Source organism: Triturus cristatus, chromosome 6, assembly GCF_964204655.1.
Source record: "Triturus cristatus chromosome 6, aTriCri1.1, whole genome shotgun sequence".
Lineage (NCBI taxonomy): Eukaryota > Metazoa > Chordata > Amphibia > Caudata > Salamandridae > Triturus > Triturus cristatus.
The window spans coordinates 386,100,053-386,123,518 of record NC_140589.1 but is presented as its reverse complement, the minus strand read 5'-3'; the positions used below and the strand labels follow the sequence as shown (position 1 = coordinate 386,123,518).

At 45.9% G+C, this 23,466-nt stretch overlaps 1 protein-coding gene across 1 annotated transcript in view; it reads left to right on the top strand.

Moving 5' to 3' along the window:
* The window catches only part of TPO (thyroid peroxidase), a 961,894-nt gene that overhangs the window by 364,842 nt on the left and 573,586 nt on the right, over positions 1 to 23,466 (top strand). Inside the window, exon 7 of the mRNA XM_085609184.1 lies at positions 6,967 to 7,173. Coding sequence (XP_085465310.1) covers positions 6,967 to 7,173 — 207 coding nt within the window. The remainder of the gene's footprint in view (positions 1 to 6,966; positions 7,174 to 23,466) is intronic.

The following is a 23,466-nucleotide window of genomic DNA, read 5'->3' as shown; positions in this document are numbered from 1 at the left end:
CACGGTGCCAACTGGCACTAGGCAATATTCACGGGCGCCTGACTTCCTGGTCGTGCTGAAGGAGAAGCTGACTGTGATCAAGCGCTGTGCCTACCTGGCGCTGTACTGCTGGAATTGTGCCCCCCTGGGAAGTAATTTGCTAGTGCTGCCCAGCGCTGTGCCTATAAACGCTGTAAACTTATCACCGCCACCGCCCGGGAGGGGGCTGAGATACCACCATGTCCCCGCATGAGACGACACTCCAGCGCTGTGCACCATAAGCGCGGCGGGCCCCTGATCACCGCAGCCTCCTGGGTGCACGTGGTTGAGCGCTGTGCTGGTGGGGGCGCTAACCACTGAAGTCGCCACCGTGGGCCCCTGCTTCGCTGAGTGAGAAGTGCTCACCTGCCGAGAATCACCGCCACGGCCCGGGCGCTGTAGATGCGGAGGTGCCGCCTGCGCCGCTGACGTGGGATCTGTGGTGGGGCGCCATTGCCGAGAGTGCCGAGGGCCTGAGAGTCACCGCCGCGGCCCTGGCGCCTGTTGTCTACAGCACCGCCCCGCATGAGAGTCGCCGCTGCAGCCCCTGAGTCCTGGTAGGGCCGCCGCGGCAGTGGGGAAGACCGCACTAGGCCTGGGCGTGACGTCGCCGGCCGCATCGCGAGGCGGGCACGGCCCCATTGGCTCTGGTGGTCGCGCCTACGGAGAGCTGCGACCCGATTGGCTCCCGCTGCCCAGCCCCTCGAAGGCCGGCTCCTGATTGGCTCCTGGGCCCCGGGCTGTAGGGAAAGCCCGGAGCCCTCTGAGAACCAGGACGGTGGAGCCGGAACACCGAGAAGGTCTCCGCCGGCCTGAAGTGTGCTCCTTCCCCTGGGTGAGGCCTCAAGTGAGGAGAGAGCCGGGCCGCCTAGGCGTTGGGGGAGGCGCGAGGTGATCGCTAGCGCCGAAGTACCAGGGACCTGCCCCACGAGCATGCAGCGTGACTGGTGAGTGAAAGGGGGGGGCTGGGGCCAACCCGGATTCACGTCCCCCCCTGTGGAAAGCGGCCCCCGGCCATGGGGCCAAGTGATAACAGCTGGGTCCATACCCCCTGAGGGGTGGTGCCTTCTTTTGCCTCCACCAGGAGAGTGGCGTGGTGAATCAGATGCGCTATGGTGGCTCGACTGAATTAACTGTACCTTGCAAGTACTGGCCATGGTTATCGGAATAAGTTAACTGTTACCTTGAAGTACCTGAACCTGTCAATTGAATGAATTAACCGTTGTCATGAGACTCTTGGTGCTATTCACTTGATTCATACCTGTTTTGAGCTTAAAATGAATTGATTGTTGCTCTGAAGTGCCCTGATTAATTTAATGCCATGGATTAATTGTCCCTCGATCCTGCATTGCTTAAAGTAACTGAATGGACTGATTGTTATTGTTGACTTGAAGTGTACTCCTTCATCATTGGGATGAACTGATTGTTGCCCAGTGAATAACTGTTTCAGCTACTTCATTACGTGAATGAACTCGTTGATGCCTTGAAATTAACTGCATTATTCCTGAAATGAATTGAATCACCACTACTTGATCTAGATAAAGAATCTCATTTTTCATCAAAGCATTTGGTGTTGTGTCCTTCATTGTGTGCACATGGCTGAATCTGTGTGAGTGAGTGCTGCACTAGTGCTTTACACATTGCCTTCGGGTGCCTTCCTACCTCGCGCCAAGCTACAGTGTCGGAATTGGTGACCCCAATTCTAACAGTCCTCCAGCAGGGAGGCAGTCCCTCGTGGTGGTTCCTCCTGGGACCCAGCAGCAGCAAGTTTCCCCGTCACTAGGAAGCACACACACCAAACATGGGGTCACAGCCCCAGTACTTATACCAGATTTTCCTTTGTTCTGCCCTGGCACAGGGCTGGGGGAACCAGTCCCAACTGGTTCTGGTAGTAATTGGAGCACTCTGTTTACAGGGCTCCTCTTCCCCTTTGTCAGGTGGGGGCTCGGTCATCAGACAATCTACAGGGGTGGAGCCAGCATTCACCTAGGCAGGCACAGACCTATTCAGGGTCAGGGGTCTACTCCTGCCACTACTCCAAATGTTGATCCCCTATTCAGCCTAGAGCTGACTCACCCTGCCCTCCCTGGAGCCACGCACACCTCACCAGCCCCTGACACTCCAGAGCCAGACATGCAAAACACATCAGGCAGGCAGACACATAGCACACATAAATGCCAACTTCTAAAAGTGGCATTTCTAAAATAGTGATAATAAATCTGCGCACACCATTGCGCAGCTTTTATTATTAATATTCCGACCATACCAAATTTGACCACACTGCTCCTTTCATATCAGGAATTACCACTTAAACACTTATTAGGGAATCCCCAATGCACTCCTATGAGAGAGCAGCCTCGCAGCAGTGAGAAACCAAAATGCGGTTTGTCACTACCAGGACAAGTTATGCACTCAAGGTACATGTCCTACCTTTTACCTACAATGCACCCTGCCCAGAGGGCTAGCTAGGGGTGACTGAAATGCAGTAAAAGGGGGGTCACAGACATGGCACACACTTTAGCTGTCACGTCACAGCGGCAGTAACACTGTGTGAACAGGCCCTGCAATGGCAGAGGCCTGAGACAGGTTTGAAAGGCTACTTTGGTGGGTGGCGCAATCAGCGCTGCAAGCCCACCAGTAGTATTTAATTTACTGGCCCTGGATATCTGAGATACCACTTTACAAGGGACTGACAGGTAAATTAAATATGCCAAACAGGTGTAGACCAATCTTACCAGGGGAACAACCTTTACAACGCAACTTTTACAACGCACTACACTTACAACGCATTTTTTACAACGCAACATCCACTACAACGCATTCCATTACATAGCATGAAACTACAACGCATTTTTAAAAACTACTTTCACAACACATTCCATTACACCACATACTACCTTTACAACGCATACCATTACAACGCATAATATTACACTACACTATCCAACACTTACCCTACTGTTGCACCCCCTGGAGTTAGAATAGTAATTTTTACCCCTATACTATCCAACACTTACCCTACTGTTGCACCCCCTGGAGTTAGAATAGTAATTTTTACCCCTATACTATCCAACACTTACCCTACTGTTGCACCACCTGGAGTTAGAATAGTAATTTTTACCCCTATACTATCCAACACTTACCCTACTGTTGCACCCCCTGGAGTTAGAATAGTAATTTTTACCCCTATACTATCCAACACTTACCCTACTGTTGCACCCCCTGGAGTTAGAATAGTAATTTGTACCCCTATACTATCCAACACTTACCCTACTGTTGCCCCCCCTGGAGTAAGAATAGTAATTTTTACCCCTATACTATCCAACACTTTCCCTACTGTTGCACCCCCTGGAGTTAGAATAGTAATTTTTACCCCTATACTATCCAACACTTACCCTACTGTTGCACCCCCTGGAGTTAGAATAGCAATTTTTACCCCTATACTAGCCAACACTTACCCTACTGTTGCACCCCCTGGAGTTAGAATAGTAATTTTTACCCCTATACTATCCAACACTTACCCTACTGTTGCACCCCCTGGAGTTAGAATAGTAATTTTTACCCCTATACTATCCAACACTTACCCTACTGTTGCACCCCCTGGAGTTAGAATAGTAATGTTTACCCCTATACTATCCAACACTTACCCTACTGTTGCACCCCCTGGAGTTAGAATAGTAATTTTTACCCCTATACTATCCAATACTTACCTTAAATGCAATTTAATATTATGCGTTGTAATGCTATGCGTTGTAAAGGTAGTATGCGATGTAATGGAATGCGTTGTAAAGGTAGTTTTTAAAAATGCGTTGTAGTGTCATGCTATGTAATGGAATGCGTTGTAGTGGATGTTGCATTGTAAAAAATGCGTTGTAAGTGCATGCGTTGTAAAAGTGTGCGTTGTAACGACATACATCCTCTTACCATGTTTACCACAGAGAGCACACACACTTTACACTGGACAGCAGTGCTGAAGTGCACAGAGTCCTAGAACCACCAACACCATGTCAGAAAAAAGGCTAGGAGGAAGGCAAAAAGTTCAGGGAAGACCCTGCAAAAATGGCCAAACCCAACAACGGGATCCTACATTCTCTCCTGCCAGGTCATAAGGTTGCATCATCCCTTGGGGGCTTCTTGGCATTTCACCTACACACACTCTAGGCACACAGACAAGGTAGGATTCACATTGTAGGAGTATTCCTGATTACTAACTTGTTTTATATGCCTGCATATATATACACAGTTTTACCACCATGGTAGAACTATATCTAGTATTTACTCTTTTGGAGCTTGTAATCACTTTCATCTGCTTATGTCTATTGATTATCGCATCACATGTATTTTATACAAGAATAACTTTGGCTCAATAAATATATTGAAAATGTCTCACAGTGTATTTTCTGTATATTTTGCTGAGAACAAGAGAGCACAAGTGACTGAGCGAAAGGATCTGATCTGTTAACACGATCCCTGACGGTTCAAGGTTGTCATATTCAGTGGTCGCCAGAAACCATTCTCTACCTGGTAGGGTTAGCTGGGCTTATGGTGGCACTGTGAGCTAGCTGGTCTCTAGGCCAACATATCCTGCGTGGGTGCCCAGAATAAGTCTAGGCACCTCACCCAAATTTTATGTTGTCCAACAAACGTGCAGATCCTACGGATTAGTTGGAACTTCATGACAATGGGATTGTAAGCTAAAAGGCTGGGCTCAGGTGGGAAGATGGACGGTAAACTTCTGAAAACAAAACAATTGAAGCAAACACACAAATGAGATCTGAGAACTATAAAGAAGAACTTTTGGGGCCTTTCTCTGAAAGTCTCTCACACACATGAACCAATATGTGGAAATATGGCACTTGGAAGGGGATAAGAAAGTTTACAAATATGAACAGATCTTCTTGCAGGAGAGTGGCACTTCACCGTGCAAAGACAGCATTGCATTCATGAAATGGATCATTAGAAAAAATAACATGGAATCGTTGAAGTGTTTTCCCCACAAAACACCAATTGTGCATATCTGAAAGAATCATTTGATTACGTGAACAAAACATCTGCCATCTATGTTGTAACAAATAACTGCACAGATCAGTGTTTTTAGTATAATTAAAAAATATATCCTGCCATTCAGACAAGGTATAAAACCCTTATTTAAACAGAGCATGAAAGGAAAGAAAGGTCAGGAAAGCGACGAGTGAAAGAAGGAAGAAAGGCATCGAAACAGAGAGCAAACAGACTGCGAGTGAGAGAAAGAAAGGTGGGTGTGAAAGACTCAGAATGGATATGAGGGAAACATTGTGGTTGCGTGAAAGAGACTAAGATGGAGTGTGAATGGTTGTCAGGGACACCAAGGATAGTCTGTGTGATATGAGTGAGAAAGTGGGAGGGAAGAATGAGATGGTGTATAGGTGTCAGAGATTAAAAATTAGTAATAAAGAGTGTGAAAGAGAAAGATAAAAAGTGTGTGACAGGTTGAGTGGAAATGAAGAAAGTTTGTGAGAGATACAGTGAGACAGAAAACAACGGTGAAGGAGAGGTGTGTGTACGTAAAATGGAAAGCATGGTAGTGTAAGAGTGGAAATAAGCAAAAAGTGTATATGTGAGAGACCTAGTGTGCGCACGTAATAGCTGAACACACATGCTTCCCCCGTTGCCTCACTAAATACAGCTGCAGTACAACTGAACTACTGTTTGCGGGTTTTCCCTGGCCAGTGGTGGCATGAAAGTCAAATTCTTGGGTAGTTCCCTGCGCGCAGCCCTGGCCTCGCTTAAGCAATGCACAATAATTGCATGTGTCATGGTAGTCAGCCATAACATTTTCACAGTTTACTGCCAAACCCGATCAAACGCCTAATAACCATGCCCGCCCCTGCCCCCAGCGCAAGGAGCAGCTAGGACTATAATGTGTAAAATGTGCACCTCTGATACGAGAAAGCAGCCACCCGAGTCCTTCGCCTTCTATTGTTGTGAGGGCTGTAATACCGAACAGCCATGCTCCGCCCCTGCTCCCAGTGCACGAAGAAGCATAGAATAAAAATGTGTAAATTGTACACCTCTGTGACGATGAAGCAGCTGCCAGAGTCTGAGGCATGGAAGTACTTCATGAGCAGGAAACTAACAAAACAAGTAGCACGTGACACTAATCTATATGGCCCATTGTGAAATAATGGATGTACCATGGGCAGCCTGCAGGGAGTGACCAAACCAAGAAACGGCGGGACAAATGTAAACTATAAACCAATGAAAATAAAGAATTTATGAAAAGCAGATCAAGGAACCAATCAAAAGTGATGGTTGTGTTGAATGCCCATACACTGGATACAGCATGCCTAGCAGGGCAGCGCATGCGCTGCCTAGTCTCGACCAAAGATCGTGTTTGCTTATTTTGCCGCTGCATATGCTTTTGAAACTTCTTATTTTATATTTGCGTTGCTTTTCAAAGATGTTCAATATAAACATAGAATATTTGTCTGTTTAGTGGTCGAATCGTCTCTCGTGTGCCAAAGAGAGTTTACATGGAAAAACGCCGACTGCTTTCAAAAGGAGGTGGAAAAGCAAAAGGAACAATAAACATGTGGCTCATTATGGGATATTCATCATTTATCACATAGGTATGAGCAGGCAGGATTTCGACCTAGAACGTCTTGTGTCATAATACCAGTGATGGGAAGCTGGTGCCAGCCTCATTCGTGAAGGGTGTATATACTAATGGGGTAGAGAAGGGGACAGCGGATCAGGATTATGATTGTCGTGCAGTGCTGTATTATCATTGAAGGGAGCACGATGCAGTGAAAACACAGAAAGCAATAGGCAGTATATGCCTTGTGACCCGGAAAGTTAACATTAGTAAAAAAAAACTACAAGGGCTTCTAGGATACTTTATCTCACTGTGTATTCCGCTTTGAATCGTTAACACAGAATATCATACTAATACTTTCTGTTGTTTACCAGGTGCGAGAAGTAACACAAAAACTCATCCAAGTATCCAATGAAGCAGTTACTGAAGATAGTCTGTATTCACACCTTATAATTGATTGGGGTCAATATATTGATCATGACATCGCATTCACGCCCCAGAGTACCAGCAGAGTGTCGTTCCTTGCAGGAGAAGAATGCCATCTGTCATGTCAAAACCAAGAGCCATGCTATCCAATAAAGGTATTTCTGAAGTGATTGCTACTCATAATGTAGAAAGGGTTCATTCGTCTGTATATCTTAAAATAAGAAAATAATAATGTTTTAATTTTTGTTAAAAAAATACAATGTTATCTTTAATGCCAAATAATGTACTTTTAGAATAATTAGTAGCAAACTGACGTAACCCTCCTTAAGATCCAATATTTACTTGCGGACACCCGGTTCAAAGTATGTTTGGGAATATTGCATTCAATGTCTGAGGCTTCCTCATTAATTATGTTTTTGAACATGTTTATGATGATAATACTTTAATACTTTAAGGTTTTGCCTCAAGGGAAAGTCTTGTTTTGTTATGTGATGTTAATATGATTTGTGGAGCGCATGGCTGCCCCAGCAACTGGGCTTCCCAGCGCTGGACCCAGAAATCAAGTAGAAAGCAGCAGGAAGGGCAAAAGGCTAGCAAGAGACGAGAGTAGAAAGTTTTTTTCTGACACAAAGATGACTCGGGCAGACTTTAAAACATGAGGTATGCTGTTCCAAAGGACAGATGCCAGTACCCGAAAGGAGTGACCACCCAATTTCCCTCTCTTGAATCGGTGCCCACTTCCAGATTAAGATCTACAGAGCACAGAGCTCTGGTAGGAAGATAGGGCAGCATCAGATCTGAGAGGATAGGGGCTCCTAAGAAGTGCATTATCTTATGGGCAGTACTGGGTTCTTTAAACTGGATGCGATTGTGGAGCTTCAGAAGGAGTCCTGATAGGGAACAGAACTTAGGAAGGCCAAAAGTAGTCAGGCGCAGAAGTCTGGACCAACTGTAGTCTCTTCAGTATTGATTTCTTGGAACCCAAGTACAAGCTGTTACAATAATCAAAACATAACAGGATGAGGGATTGAATAATCACCTGTCGAATGTGGGGTTAAAAATAAACCCTATGTTAAGTTTGAGGCCTCTGAGGAGACCGAAAGAGGAGCTGCTATGCATTCTTACTTGGTACTTAAAGGAAAGTGAGTCAAGCCAAATTTCCAAGTATTTGATGGATGATTTGGGGATAGGAGGAAGCGCCTGAGCCTCCGGCCACCAGTAAACACCACACCTCTGGATATGCTTGCTGAACAGCAGAATCTCGGTTTTGTTTAAATTTAAGACAGTTGTCATTCATCCAGGTGGCCAATGCCAGCATACATTTTTTAAACTTAACAGAATCTTGAAAGGCATCAGCAGGGAAATAGACAAAAAGTTGAGTACCGTATGTATAAGATACTATAGAAATCACACAGGATTTCACAATCTCCGCCAAGACCTGAGATACGTGTTAAAGAGGGTAGGGCCGAATGAGGAGCCCTGTGGGACTCTGTGTTCCAATGGTCTCAGTGAGGAAGTGAAAGGAGGAGAAATAACCTGAAAGGAGTGGTTGTTCAAAAAAGAAGCAAACAAGGTAGAGCCTTGCCAAAGAAACCTATATCACAAAGGTACAGTAGGAGCACCTTCTTGGATACGGTGTCAAAAGTGGTACTCAGGTCTTAACAATGAGGGCTTCAGAACCGCCCTCATCAGCTACTCTTCTAAGAGATTCTGTAGCTGTCAGCAAGACCGATTGTGAATTGTGATTCGACCTAAAACAGTTTTGGGACATATCCAGAATGTGATTATTTTCTAGGAACTCCATTAGGATTTGATTGACAGGTTTATGCATGACTTTACCTAGGTAAGAGAGCAGGGAAACAGGACGATAATTTTCAGGTTTAACAGAGTAAAGAGACACTTTCTTCAGCATGGGTATCCCCTTCGCCTGCTTCCATGCCTGTAGAACAGAATCCATAGACAGGGAGAGATTGGCCACCTCAAGGAATGAGGGAAGGATGGCCTCATGAAATTTAAGGACAAAGTCTGGTTTAAGGGGGTCAACGGGGAGTACAGAGTGGAAAAAGAAGGTGGCTCAAGGGAGGATAGTTCATTAAGTTTTGCCCAGGCTGTGATTATTCTGAACGGACAGGACAGGCCTCAAGGTCAGTAGGGACCTTACACGAGACATGACAGTAAAGAGTGTTGATCTTTTCAACGAAAAAGTCAGCAATATTGTTGCAGTGTTCAGTTGAGGCCTCAACTGGCCCTCTCATGACAGGTTTCATAAAACTGTTCAAAATGGAAAAGATTTCTTTTGAGGGATTTTGCTATCTAAAATCATATTGGAGAAGAATAATGTTTGCGCTTTCCTTATTGCTTTGTTGTATACTTTGCACTCATATACGTTAGATTGGCTACTGCGTCATAAGACTTTCTCCAGGCTCGATTGAGCACTTTGCAATGCTTTTTCTCTTCCACCAACTCCTCATTAAACCAGGGAACGAGGGCTTACTTTTGGCCCGAGCTTGATGGGGGGAGAGGGAAACTTGTCAAGAGATGAGGAGAGCCAGGACTTTACCTTGGAATCAGAGTGATCCACATTGCTCTCCAACTCACGGATGGTGGCAGATATATAGCTGCTAAATTCTGTCAGATTTAAGTTGTGCCAGGACCTTTTCCTAATAGTTTTGCTGGGGAGAAAGTTGCTGATGTTCGATATTGTTAAGGTCATAGGGATCAGATAGTGATGTGACCAGTTCATAGGTCAGCGAAGTGCAACCTCTTAATTGGGAAGGTCAGAAAAAACTGGAGCAAGAAGATGTCAGGCAATGTGTGTGGGACCTCTTACTATTTGAACCAGCTAAAGTGCAACTAATTCATCCACCAGTTCTCAAGCACCAATATTGTTAGCCGGGTCCAAGTGAACGTTAAGACCACCAAAAATGTTACAATGTAAGGATTTAATAGGTAAGGGGTCACCTGGTTACTTAAAGCTGCACTGAAGGGTTTGGCAATTCAGAACTAAATAACCAAAGACCACCTAACAAGAAATGGATACAACACATATAATTTCACCTTCTCGCAACCTAATTTCAAAAACAGTGGTACACCTATTGCATGTTTCAATATTATCACATACATAGTTTCATTATATCCAGAAATGTAAATGAATGGGTAAGTTTGGTCATAATGTATCCTGTTCGGCATGAGACTGCTTGTGTCTTTAGGATCCTTACACAAAGCTTTGCTCAGGCACCCTTGGCAGTCATTTGCTCCCCAGCACAATAGGCAATAGACAATGATGTGTTCCAAGGCTTATTCTTGTGGGGCATAAGAGCGACAGCATTGTTGAAATTTCAGTACATTTGCCGAGCACCATTTATGATGCACTAAATGAAAGTGCACCAGTCTGTTTTTGAGAAACTGTCTCATTTCAACAGTAATTTCTAAGGATCGTACAAAAGTTCATGCGATCAAGAAAGGAGAACCTAGAGGTCCTATTCACAAACTGTATTTTGTTGTGTGTTTAGTAGTCCTAAAATAGTTATATCTATTCACTGACCTATGTGTGTAGATTTCCACCTCTCCTATCCGCCAATGTTGCATCTCATCTCGCCATAGCCACTCTCTCACATGCATTTCATTTGTTTTATAGTGCTACTCATACCAATGTATGGTGACAGAGCATTTTACATCACACACAGATTATACAGAGACAAAGATTTGTAAGTGTGCAAATCAGAGTAGAGCAAATTTTACAAACGACAATGAGGACTACAACATGTAGGAGTCACAAGTCATTCATACTGGCAGAAAGTATAGTTTAAGAATACTTGGTCTCGAGAAGCACAAACTCAAGATTTAACATGTACAGTGGTGTAGTTGGGGGTCCTTTCTGCCCTGGGCGGCACTTTATTTGAAGGCGGAGGCGAGCGTAGGGTAAGTTTTCTTTAAAAAAAAATGTAATCATCATCTATTGACTAACCCCCCTGCTCTTCCCTACAATAGCCATGCCGTCGCTGAGAGACAAACTCAGGGATCGCCCTGGGCGGCAAAAGCTCTAAGTATGCCACTGAACATGTATCACCGTTGTTTCAGTTAGCTTTTCTAATAAGATTTATTTATATCCCCACAAACCCTCTTTAGCAACCTTAAGCTAAGGAAAGACGGAAAAAATATGTTTCTAACCTATGTCTTGCAGTTTGCATCCAGCTCTTTGATGATTGTGTCATGTTAGGATTGTGACTTATGAACTGCAAGTAAGAAAAGAATCTCTGCGACAAAAATTAAACCACTCCTAAAGAATGGGGCCCTCCAGGGCCACGCAGGTTGTTTATAACCACCCGCTATGCCTTCCCAAAATGAAGAGCCGGTCAGAAAGTAGAGAATATACACTCACATGTTTATTGCCAATACTCTGCAGAGGAGTCCAATCAGACCTGCACCCTAGGATGTCTGCCGAGGGATTGACCCCCCAACAGTCTGCGATGGATAATCATTCATCTCGTGAGGCCCTCAGCCACGCCCATAATGGAAAACTACCAGCCTGAGCCGAACATGAAGAAAGAGGCACAGTAGGATGAGCTCACTCCTGCCAGTTGGGTACATGCTAACAGGACTTCAAGGCCACAACTGGGTCTCAACATCTCCTAACGTGGGAGCTGAAGCTACACATTCAGATAAGCATTGTCAGGGCAAAACATCCTATTCATTAGCAGGTTAGAAAACAGCCTTGAGCAACAGAGAAAAATAATAACGAAATACAGTGTTCAGCTGAGGCAAGCAATATGTGAAACGAAACCTAATTCGATCCCAGTCTAAGCAGCCTAATAGGAATTATGAAATACAAAATGGAGTCAAACTTGCTAACTGAAGCCGGCACATTACGAGGATAACTCAGCGGGTTATATAACGTGAATGCAAATCGTGTCTCTTTAGCCAAGTACTGCTAATCTAATATGGAATATAATGAAAGTGCATTGCTGGAATGGAAATTATACAAATCTAACATACCCTCCTTTTAGCAGAAGTGGTAAATGCTTTATTTGGCTATCTGGTAGGGTCTTTACAATTCTAAGGGACAAAAGAAAATGCTTAGGTACTCATATGACGAACATGCAACAATGGAAGGGAGCGACATAGTCAATCATCTAACCGATCTAATATTCAAAGATGCCTTCGTCTATGAGCATTAAATCCTGGATATCCTGCATCATCATAGTGGGGACTTTATTATCATGTCCTGCCAATCTAGGAGTAGGGGTAAGCTTAGTCACACAGTAAGTGCAGCATATCGGAAGGCAGTGAATACATAGGCAACAGGAAAAGATGACACCTGCAATAACTATTAAGACAATTAGTATCTTCCAACCCCATGATGTCAAGAGGCCCCAGAGCCATCCTGTGAGGGATCATGGCCCGTTGTCTTGGTGAATTTCTGAGGCAAGTCTGTGTAATTTCTGTATTGCGAAGTAGACAGTGGGGGTATATAAACACAGCAGCTGCTGACGATGACGCAACAGGCTCCACCGCTATCAGCCAAGATGACGTCTAGAAATATCCAATTTTGTAGAGCAACGAGCCTTGTAGCCTGAAGCTCGACTGTAGTATTGGTCGATATACCTGCTGTAGCATTATTAACTCCCTCAACTACTCTGACCAGACGTCTAATATTGCAGCTATTGAACATGGGACCCCAGAAAGGCGGAATGCCCTTCATTATATCGGTAAACTGCTGCAGGGAAGTATCTGTCTGATCAATATTGTCTGGATTGACAACCCTCTTAACTCGGGGAACTAGGACATCCCTACGCTGCAAGCAATGTGTTTTGTGGTAGTTGGAAGGAGCTATATAAACTGGGGGAAGGAGGTAAGAAAGGTAGCATGGCCCAGACTATCCCTCAGGGAGCCACACATAGCCAAAATAAACATTGGGTGGTGGGATCAATGGCGGACTTTTGGGCATTTTCAATATGGAAGTGGTGTTGCATCTACTGTCCCCCACCTCAATGCCCCCGTCCCTTGAACACAAAAGGGAGCCGGTACATCTACCACTGCCAGGGGTATGGGCTTATCTTCAGTGACATTGCGGGCTTGGAAGGATTGGTAATATTCAGACATATTGAACTGTGAGAACCTATCTCTATCCATCCCTGTTCTGTTTGACTTCCTACCTCGATCTGCTGCTCTGAGGCGAGAACTCAAGAATACTCGATCAAATCGCTCATCTCCAGGGGAAACACCAGATGGGGACTTATGCTGAGAATACATATTCATTGTCAGAGTTTGGGAACTGGCGCTCCTGTGTTCCAAAGAGTCAGGCTGGGAGAATGAGCAGATCAAACTAAGTAAGGTGAACCAACCCTCACAGCTATGAGCATAGGACAGGGGCATAGTTAGCAAATTCACACTTTGATGTGTGACAGAAGGTAACAGCCCACACACCCAACATTGCATTGTGTCATAAACAGCATGTGTTTGAGGCATAAAAATATTGTCCTTATAGAACTTCCGGTGTTCTTCTTTATGAGGAGCCAAGGTGCCAATAATATGCTCAGGAGGTGTAGGCTTTGTACTTATCCAAACATGCACAGGATATTTTTCTTCTAGGAAGAACAGTACCCCAAATACAAATAGCAAAGAAAGCAAAATTATTACCACAAACACTATTTTAGTCTTGGGGGACCAAGAAGACCAAACAGGACCATGTGGAGTGGGGCGCGGAGCCGCAAAGGGCTGCTCCTCATCAGGAAAAGGGCGACCAAAGGGATACATTTTAGACAAACTTCAAAAGCAATTTATAGATGACACAAGGGAGAGAACAATTCACAGGCTAGAGCCACTATTGCAACAACAGCACCAGGAGGGCACAATTCACTCAGCATGCTTTTAGAGCCTCGCTGGTAGACTCATATTGCTCAGTAACGACGATGCTATGAAGTACTCCCAAAGACGGACTGCACAATCGCAACCCTTGCATAAAAGCAAATCATTCTTCATTCAGGATAGGGCAACCTCCCTCCTGGCAAATACCCTAAACTATCCTGTCCAGTGTCTAGGGCAGTGCACCAGTGTTGTTCACCCTAGTCTAATACAGGCACCTTAGGCACAGCACCTGTGCCCTAAGCTCAAGTCCTTCCCTAACTCCTAGACTGTTCGGCTGGTGCAACACCATTTTTCTGGGGCCTCAAGTTGTATTTCATCACTCCAGGCCCTGCTTCATTAACAAAAAGGGGCAGAAACTCAGAATCAGGTGGGCATCGCGACTCAGAGTCAGGTGTATTAGACACAGAGTGATCCGAGACAGCCCTTATCTCTGACAGAGCAGCATCACTCTCCTCATCCCCCTGTGCCCACCTCAATCGGGCATCAGAGAAGGGTACAAAATGTGGCACCCTTCCACACTCCTGGTCCTGCCGTCTTTAACCCAGCTGTCATACGGGAGCAGGAGAGGCACCCGCTTCACGTGGGAGGTATGGATCCAATGTTTTCTGCCGTCCACCATTACAGCCATTCTAGTGACTAGTAGAACGATTACAGGCCCTATCCATCTTGGCTCCAGGCTGAGCACGAAATCACCGGGCTGTATGCAATGCCCGGGCCCCTCTGGTCCTGGCTGCAAAGCGGCATGCACTTGTTGGTGAAGAGAACAGAGATCTTTAGACAACTAGTACAAATAGTGTACAACCAGGGGATATTCTATCTTGGAAAAGTGCTTGGGTCTCAGGATGCTCCAGACATTGGCAGGGTGTCCAAAGACCACCTCATACAGTGACAACCCTGTTCTAGAATACGTTGTTGCTCTGGTAGATAGTAAAGCCAGGGGTAACGCATCTGGCAATCTCAATCCTGTGCTCTCTTGAATCTTGGCCAATTTTAGTTTGAGAGTACCATTGTACTTCTCAACTAGGCCTCCTGACTGGGGGTGGTTCGCTGTATGAAACTTATGCCTAATATGTAAACCTGTGCACACAAATTCAATGACTCGTGCATTGAAGTGACTTCCGTTGTCATGTGTGGCGATCCATTGCGCTGGAAGTACTCTTTTAGAAGTGCCTTCGCCGTCGCCATGGCTATATTCTCTTTTGAGGGGTAAGCCTCAATCCATTTGCTAAATGCGCAAATCACTACTAGCACATATTTTAGGTTGCATACACTTTCCATTTCAATGAAATCTATTTGGAGAACTTTGAAAGGGAAGGAAGGCGGGGCAAAGTTACCAGCAGGTCTAGAAGTACCTTTCCCAGGGTTGTGCTTCAGACAAATGATGCAGTGTTAGGTGCGTGGCGACGTTAGCAATATTATCATTCTGCCATACTGGGTGCAGTAGCTTTCATATTCCTTGGCACTACTGTGCGCTGGACTTTGGGCCATAGTGACAACAGGGAGTACAAATGCATTAGGAGCAACCATCGCTGTTTCCCAGACAAATCAGTCCAACACCCATCCTCGTCCAAATGAACTGTTTTCTCCTCCCACATGGCCAACTCATCCACAGTTGCCTCAGCCTGAATTTCCCTGACATTGTCCAATGTATCCTCAAACCTCCCATTGTCTAGGACCCACCTAGCGGGACCTGGCACCAACATCTTTTCCATTTTCGATTGAGCTGTTTCCTTAGCTGTCTGGTCTGCAAAAGCATTGCCCCTCCCCATATCATCTGTAATGGCTTTATGAGCGCTGCATTTCACTATTGCTAACTTAGTGGGAAGTCTCAATGCGGACAGAAATCTATGTATCAGTGGGCCGTTCTGTATTCGCTGTCCGTGCGAGGTGAAGAACCCTCTCTCCACCCAGAGTCGCCCAAAATTATAGGCCACCCCAAAGGCGTACTGGCTGTCGGTGTGAACATTAACAGTCAGCCTCTCACTCAACTCACAAGCCCTAAGGAGGGCAACCAACTCTGCAGCTTGGGCCGATTGGTGTGGGATATGGGAGGTCTCAACTACAGTATGCAATGTTGTGATTGCATAGGCTGCAGTGGTGGTGCCATCTGGTAATTTGAAACAAGAGCCATCGACATATAGTTCCCCTTGGGGATCAGATAAGGGAACATCAGTCAGGTCTACCCGTCCTTTTGTTTCTTCCTCAGTCTGAAATAAACAAACGTGGACATCATTGTCCTTTTCTTCCAAAGGGAGGGGTAGTAACGTGGCTGGGTTCAGAGTAGCACACCTTTTGATGGTAATGTGCGGAGCAAACAGGGTCAGTTCGTAGCCAGTTAGACGTGCACTTGTATGGTGCTGTGTCTTTGTCTTGTTCAATAACGTATCCACTGCATGGGGTACCATTACTGTGAGATTAGTATCAAGGACGAGCCCTGCCGATTGGCTTATAGAAACCGCAACTGCCACGGCGACTCTCAAACAGATTGGGAGAGCTCTGGTGACATTTCAAGCATGGCAGAGAAGTAGGCGCAGGGTCTTTGCTTACCACCGAAACCCTGTGTTAGGACAGAAAGTGCAAAACCATCCGCCTCATGCACATAGAGCACAAAAGGCTTCAGGTAATCAGGAGTACCAAGCACAGGAACAGAGCAAAGCGCAACCTTTAATTACTCAAAAGCTTGCTGGCATGCAGGTGTCCAAGGCAAAGGTTCATGCACATCTTTAGTGGTCAGGTAAAGAAGGGGATTTGTTAGTAAGTAGTAGTTGGGGATCCAGTGCCGACAATAAGAAGTTATCCCAATAAGGGGTCTAGGAAACAGGCATATTAGTAATAGCAGCTATGTGTTCAGGTGTTAGTCTGTGACCCTCCTTCAACAGTAAGTGACCTAAATAGGTGACCTCCAGTCGACAATATTGGAATTTGGGAAGGGACACTTTATGTTTGTTATGTGCCAAATGCAATAATAATTTAACTGTGGCCTCTTTGCAACCATCCTCATCATCCGAAGCCACAGGGAGGTTGTCAACATACTGTAACAGCACATTACCAGGGTGAAGCTCCAAAGAATCCAATTGAACTTTCAATCCTGAGGCTAAAGATACTGGGACTTCCAGTATAGCCTTGTGGAGCATGACAGAATCTAAAGCTCCAACTGGCTATTGCAAATCCAAACAGATATCTACTATCTGTATGGATCGGTATGCTGAAGAAAGCATTCTTTAAGTCTATCATAGAAAATAATTTTGCTGATAGGGGAATCATCGTCAGTATCGTGGTTATGTCTGGGACCACAGGGTACTGGGAACCACAATCTTATTGACCTCCCAGAGGTCAATCACAAAACGGTAAATGTCAGGGTGGGCATCAGGAGAATCCAAGGGTGTTTTTTTAAGAATTGGAAGAATAGGGCTATTAAACACATTTGCCACAGTCTCTTCAACCACAGCAGACTTAATCAAATCCTGTATTATCTGCAATAGGGCCTTCCCACCTGCATGGGATATCTTATATTGGGGAAACCGGGCATTGTCTTTCATCTGTATAGATACTGGAGGGATTTGGAGTAATCCCACATCCGTGTCTCCTGTAGCCCATAACATGGGCGGCACATCTTTGAACTCTGCGGAAAGGGGGGCATAATTTGCGAAGCATTGTTTAGCACGAGCTACCTGCGGGCCAACAGTCATGTAAACACCATCTGGAGAACAATAAAGAGTTGCATGAAATCTTTTCAACAGATCCAGTCCTAGCAAATTCTCCCAACAATTAGACGTCAGCAAAAATGGTGAGTCAACCGTAAAGGGACCAAGTGTAAGGATCTTACCAGGAATGGGTTCTGCAGGAGCGTCGTGGAGATCCGGTGAGGTTGTTGCTAGACCCCTACCTTCCACCACCACCTAATGCCTCTATCAGACCCTAGAGAGCACTGGTAATAGGGGAAAGCAGGGAAACAAAACAAGGAAGGAGGGGACGAAATCTCTGAGGCTACTGCCAGCTGCCTTTTCTGAATAATGGAACGTAGATTGTGTCCCGAGTCTGCGGTGCTTTCTGGCCACTGGAGATAGTGTATCTGGAAGAATAGCAGAATAGGGTGAGAGGGCTGAGGATAGGAGAGACGAGGCACAGAGGTATTCAAGAAAGAAAAGAGGCGCATAATATACCTAGCGTCTACTTGAAGATGACAGAGACTTTATGTGAGCCAGCTTTGGAGGATTCCTTCTCTTCTACAATATATAACTCCTAAACATAGAAAACATACATGAGTGATATTACCTTCTAATCACCTCCCCCCGGCCCAGTCTACATCCCCATACCCCGTTACCGGCTCTGCAAACAGGAAGAAGATCCACTGTTCAGATGTAGCACGGGAGTAGCCACAGTCTGGTGCAACGAACCTCCAGGAGCTTGTGTGAGGAGGCGGTGAAGGTTCATCCACTTTTTTATTCAGTGATGATTGTCTGGCAATCTTGGAAACACACGCCAGCCTGGTCGGAGGAGCGCACACGAAATGGAGCACCAAAGGGGTATTAGGAGTGGAGTGGGGAAAAGGCCAATGACAGGGTAAAAGCACCTCGAGACACCTGGCCGGCCCTCGGGAACAAACTCCGGAAAGGCGGGCGGAGCGCTGAGTATGCGTCTTGTCCTCAAACGACAGTGTAAGCGGGAACGGGAATGCCAGAGGAGAGGCGGGCGGAGCACGCAAGATGCCCGGCCGACCTCGGGACTATCTAATCCGGCACGCGGAGCTATGGGTAGAGGCCTGGATAAGTGAAGGGATAGGAAATAACACTGGAAATCCTAAATGAACAGGGCTCTAAAACAAGGAACTATGAGTAAGCTAAGGAGCAAGTCCCAACACGAGAGAACGCCGACAGGCGTCGAAGGTACTGAAACCGGAAACAGGAAACAGGAAACACGGGGCAAAGCTTCTGAGAAACACTAGCACGCGAAGCCCTGGGCTATCGCGTCTCAGGCTTTTCTACAGTCGGGCCTCTATCGCGCATGCACAATAGCAAGTCACCGATCTCGGCGTCCTGCGCGCGGCAATCCTGACAGTACACTCCCCCAGAACACCCCCCACTGGTTTGGGCTTGTGAGGGTTTCTCCTATGAAACTGACGTACTAATCGAGGAGAGTGTACTTGACTTGCGGGTTCCCAGGAGCGTTCTTCCACCCCGTAACCCTTCCAATGTATGAGATACTGCAGACGGCGTCTGCTCCTTCTGGAGTCCACAATGGCTTCCACCTCGTACTCATCGTCTCCATTCCCCGAGATTGGTGTGGGTGTTGGAGGGAGGCGTGTGCCGGGTTCCACTGGTTTCAACAGGGATACATGAAAAACAGGGTGCACCTTCACCGTCTCTGGGAGTCTAAGTTCCATTGCTACTGGGTTAATTACTCTCGTAATTTCGTATGGACCCAAGAACCTGGGTTTGAATTTACAAGGACCCCGTAGGGGTATGTATTTAGAGGATAACCACACCTCGTCTCCTGGTTTATATGGTGGTTCTGCTTGTCTATGGAGATCAGCCCCTCTCTTGTAGTTAGCCTTAGCCTGATTCAAATTGGGTTGTGTGAGTCGATGTATGGTCTGAATGTCTTGAATGAACTCACTGACTGCCGGAGAGGCGCACTCAGATGAAGAGACAGAAAGGAAAGCTTTCGGATGGAAACCATGAGAACAGAAAAATGGAGTGTATTTGGTAGATGTGTGTTGGCTGTTATTGTACGCAAATTCTGCCATCCACACCAGGTTATCCCATTCTGAACTAGAGCTTATTGTTTGGGTTCTTATATACTGTTCAAAGCATTGGTTTACTCTTTCTGTCTGACCATCAGTCTGTGGGTGGTGGCTAGATGACAGTCTCACGTCTATTTGCAACAGATTACATAGCTTTCTCCAGAACCGAGAAACAAACTGGGCCCCCCTGTCTGAAATCACCACCGCGGGAAATCCATGTAACTTTACCACTTGGTGGAGAACAACTGTGGCGAGTGTGGCCGCCATAGGGAGGCCTTTTAGTGGGATGAAATGGGCAGTCTTTGTAAACAGGTCTACCACTACCAGCAGAGTGTTATGTCCCTAAGAGGTCAGAGGTAATTCAACAATAAAATCAAGCGACATCGTGTGCCAGGGAAGAGGAGGTGTAGGCAAAGGTTGAAGCAACCCCGTGGGCTTGTGATGCGGACTCTTGCTTTGAGCAAACACATAACATGTCTTTACGAAGTGCTCAGCATCCTTTCTTAAGGTAGGCCACCAAAACCACCTCATTAACAGATCAATGGTCTTTTTAATCCCCGGATGTCCCGCCAAAGGGTGAGCATGACACCATTCTAACGCTTGTTCTTGTAGTTCTGGGGTTGTTAGAACTATACCCCCTTGGACATAAGCAAGCCCATCTTTCACACAGTGTTCCACTGACTCTATCAATTCTTGTCCCTCCACAGTTTGTTGTTCATTCTTAGACTTTGTAAGAAACTCCTCTTCCGACGTCCCTCCTATAATCTTGTGTTGAGGGATAAAAAAAGGAGGTTCTATCTGTTCTTCAGGAAGGTCATATCCCAATCTGGACAATGCGTCTGCCTTGCCATTCTTTCTTCCTTCCCGGTACTGAATTGTGAACTCATATTCACTGAAGAATTGGGCCCAACGTAATTGTCTCATAGACAACGCCTTAGCAGACTTTAAGAACTGCAAATTACGGTGGTCTGTATAAACAGTTACGATGTGTCTTGCTCCTAACAAATACTGCCTCCACTCCTCGAATGCCTTTTTTATCGCTAATAGTTCCTTATCCCCTATAGCGTAATTGACTTCGGCGGGTGTCAGTTTGTGGGAGTAATAGGCCACCGGGTGTAATTCCCCCGTGAGTTTGTCTGCTTGCGATAACACCCCGCCCACCGCAGCGTTTGATGCGTCTGCTTCCAACACAAACGGAGAACCCGGGTCTGGATGTTGTAGTACCGGGGCTTGAGTGAATGCCTTCTTTAGTTCCTGGAATGCCTGATCCGCTTCTTCTGTCCACATAAAGGGAATTCCCTTCCTTAGTAGTCTTGTGATAGGCGTCACCAATCTTGAAAAGCCCTTAATGAAGCGCCTGTAGAAGTTGGCGAAGCCTATGAAACTCTGTATGTCCTTCACTTTCTGGGGAGCTGGCCAACGATGAATGGCGTCTACCTTTTGAGGATCCATGGTTAATCCCCAAGACGAAACAATAAAACCCAAGAAGGGGATTGTTTGGACATGAAAAGTACATTTCTCCAATTTGCAGTACAACTGGTTGTCCTGCAGTTGCTCCAACACCTGTCTCACATGTAATATGTGTTCTTGTACAGATGAGGAGTAGATTAACAAATCATCAATATAAGCTATGACGAATTTGTCTAGCATGTCCTTTAACACTTCATTAATAAAGAATTGAAATGCAGAAGGGGCATTGCAAAGCCCAAAGGGCATTACAAGATATTCGAAAAGCCCATATTTCGTACAAAATGCTGTCTTCCACTCATCTCCCTCAGCAACCCGAACCAGGTGGTATGCCCCACGCAAATCCAATTTAGTAAAGATCTGGGCATCTCTTACTCTATCCAGAAGAGAGGAGATGAGTGGGAGAGGGTACCTGTTCTTGATGGTAATCTTGTTTATAGCTCTGTAGTCTATGCAACAGCGTAGACCACCCTCACGTTTAGGTATAAAAAACAAGGAAGAAGAAACAGGTGATTTGGAAGGCCGAATAAAACCCAATTCCAACATGTTGTCCAGGTACTCCCATAAGTAGAGGTTTTCTTTCTCAGTTAGGGAGTACACTCTACTGTAAGGTAATTTAGCTCCGGCTTGTAGATCTATTCGACAATCGAATGGTCTGTGAGGGGGTAATGAAGTGGCTTCCTTTGGGTCGAAGATGCTTCTAAGGTCGTGATAAACCTTAGGCAATTCCTCTGTATCCCCGGTGTCTGTTTCCTTTGAGACCTGACTGGAAGCTAGAATATGTGTCTTGCAGCACTCGGGTCGAAACAGTAACGTTGCCTGATGCCAGTCGATGATGGGATTATGGAAACGTAACCAAGGTAGGCCCAATATGACAGGAAACTGAGGGGACTGAATCAAATCGAATTCCACCTGCTCTATGTGATTCGGTTCCAAGAGAACAGTAACAGGTTCTGTCTTATGCGTAATAGGCCCAGATTTCAAAACACTCCCATCAATTGTGGTTACGGTTTCCCCGTACCCTTTCTCTTGAGTTTGGACTAGCTGTACCTGAGCCCAGGCCCTATCCATGAAATTTCCGGAGGCGCCTGAATCGATCATAATGGGAACCGTAATTCTTCCCGCTACCCAGGACAGGTCGGCTGAAACGAAGAAATGACCCGAAGATGCCTTGTGATCAGAAGAGGAGACACTCAAACCAGAATAACCCGAAGTCCTTGTCTCACAGGGCTCCAGGTTTGTTAGTTTTCCGGCTTTTTTGTCTGAATAGGCTTGATTGGGCAGGTCTTAAGAAAATGTCCCGCTTTCCCACAATATAGGCATAACCTATTGTCACGTCTGCGTCTTCTTTCTTCGGGCGTTAACGGCCCCCTCAGGGTACCTATCTGCATGGGTTCCCCTTCCTCTCTACCAAGGACGGGGTCAGGCTTCCTCTCTCTCACCGTAACCACCCTAACGTCTGTTTTGCCTCTTTCCCTCTTGCGTTCTTGCATACGATGATCGATTCTGACCACTAATTCGATAAGTTCTTTACATGAACTGGGAAGATCCACAATTTGGGATAAGGCATCTTTAACTTCCTCTCTAAGCCCTCTATAGAACAGAGTGCCCCGCTTCTCCTCTGGCCATCCAGCCTCCACCACTAGTCTTTGAAAAGAGGTGATGTAAGAAGTAAGATCTGTGGTTTCCTGTTTAAGAGAGAGTAACTCAGTGTCTGCAGACTGGGTATAAGTATGTCTATCGAATAACTTCTTGAATTCTTCTTTAAAGGCCATATAGTTCTGCAATAAAGCATCGTCTCTTTCGATTAATGGGATCGCCCAATTGGCTGCGGATCCCCCCATATATGAAATCACGAAAGCCACCTTTGCTTGGTCAGTGGGACAACAGTGGGCTTTACATGTGAAATGCAACTGGCACTGACTAATGAAGGCTGCGAATCTAGAAGAATCGCCTACAAACCTTTCGGGTGGAGCAAAGGGAATGGTAGGTGGTGTGGTAACATGAATGACTTGCGTAGGATCCCTGGAACTACTCTCTCCTTGTCTGTCCCTCTGTATGGAATTAACCCGAGTAGCCAAGGCCTGAGTCTCCACCTGGAGATTCCCAATCATGTTCGCTAGGTCAGCCAAAGTCACCTGTTGTATGTCCATGGCGCTCGGGCAGAACAACCACGTGGGCTTCGCGTTCTGTAAGGATCTTACCAGCAATGGGTTCTGCAGGAGCGTCGTGGAGATACGGTGAGGTTGTTGCTAGACCCCTACCTTCCACCACCACCTAATGCCTCTATCAGACCCTAGAGAGCACTGGTAATAGGGGAAAGCAGGGAAACAAAACAAGGAAGGAGGGGAAGAAATCTCTGAGGCTACTG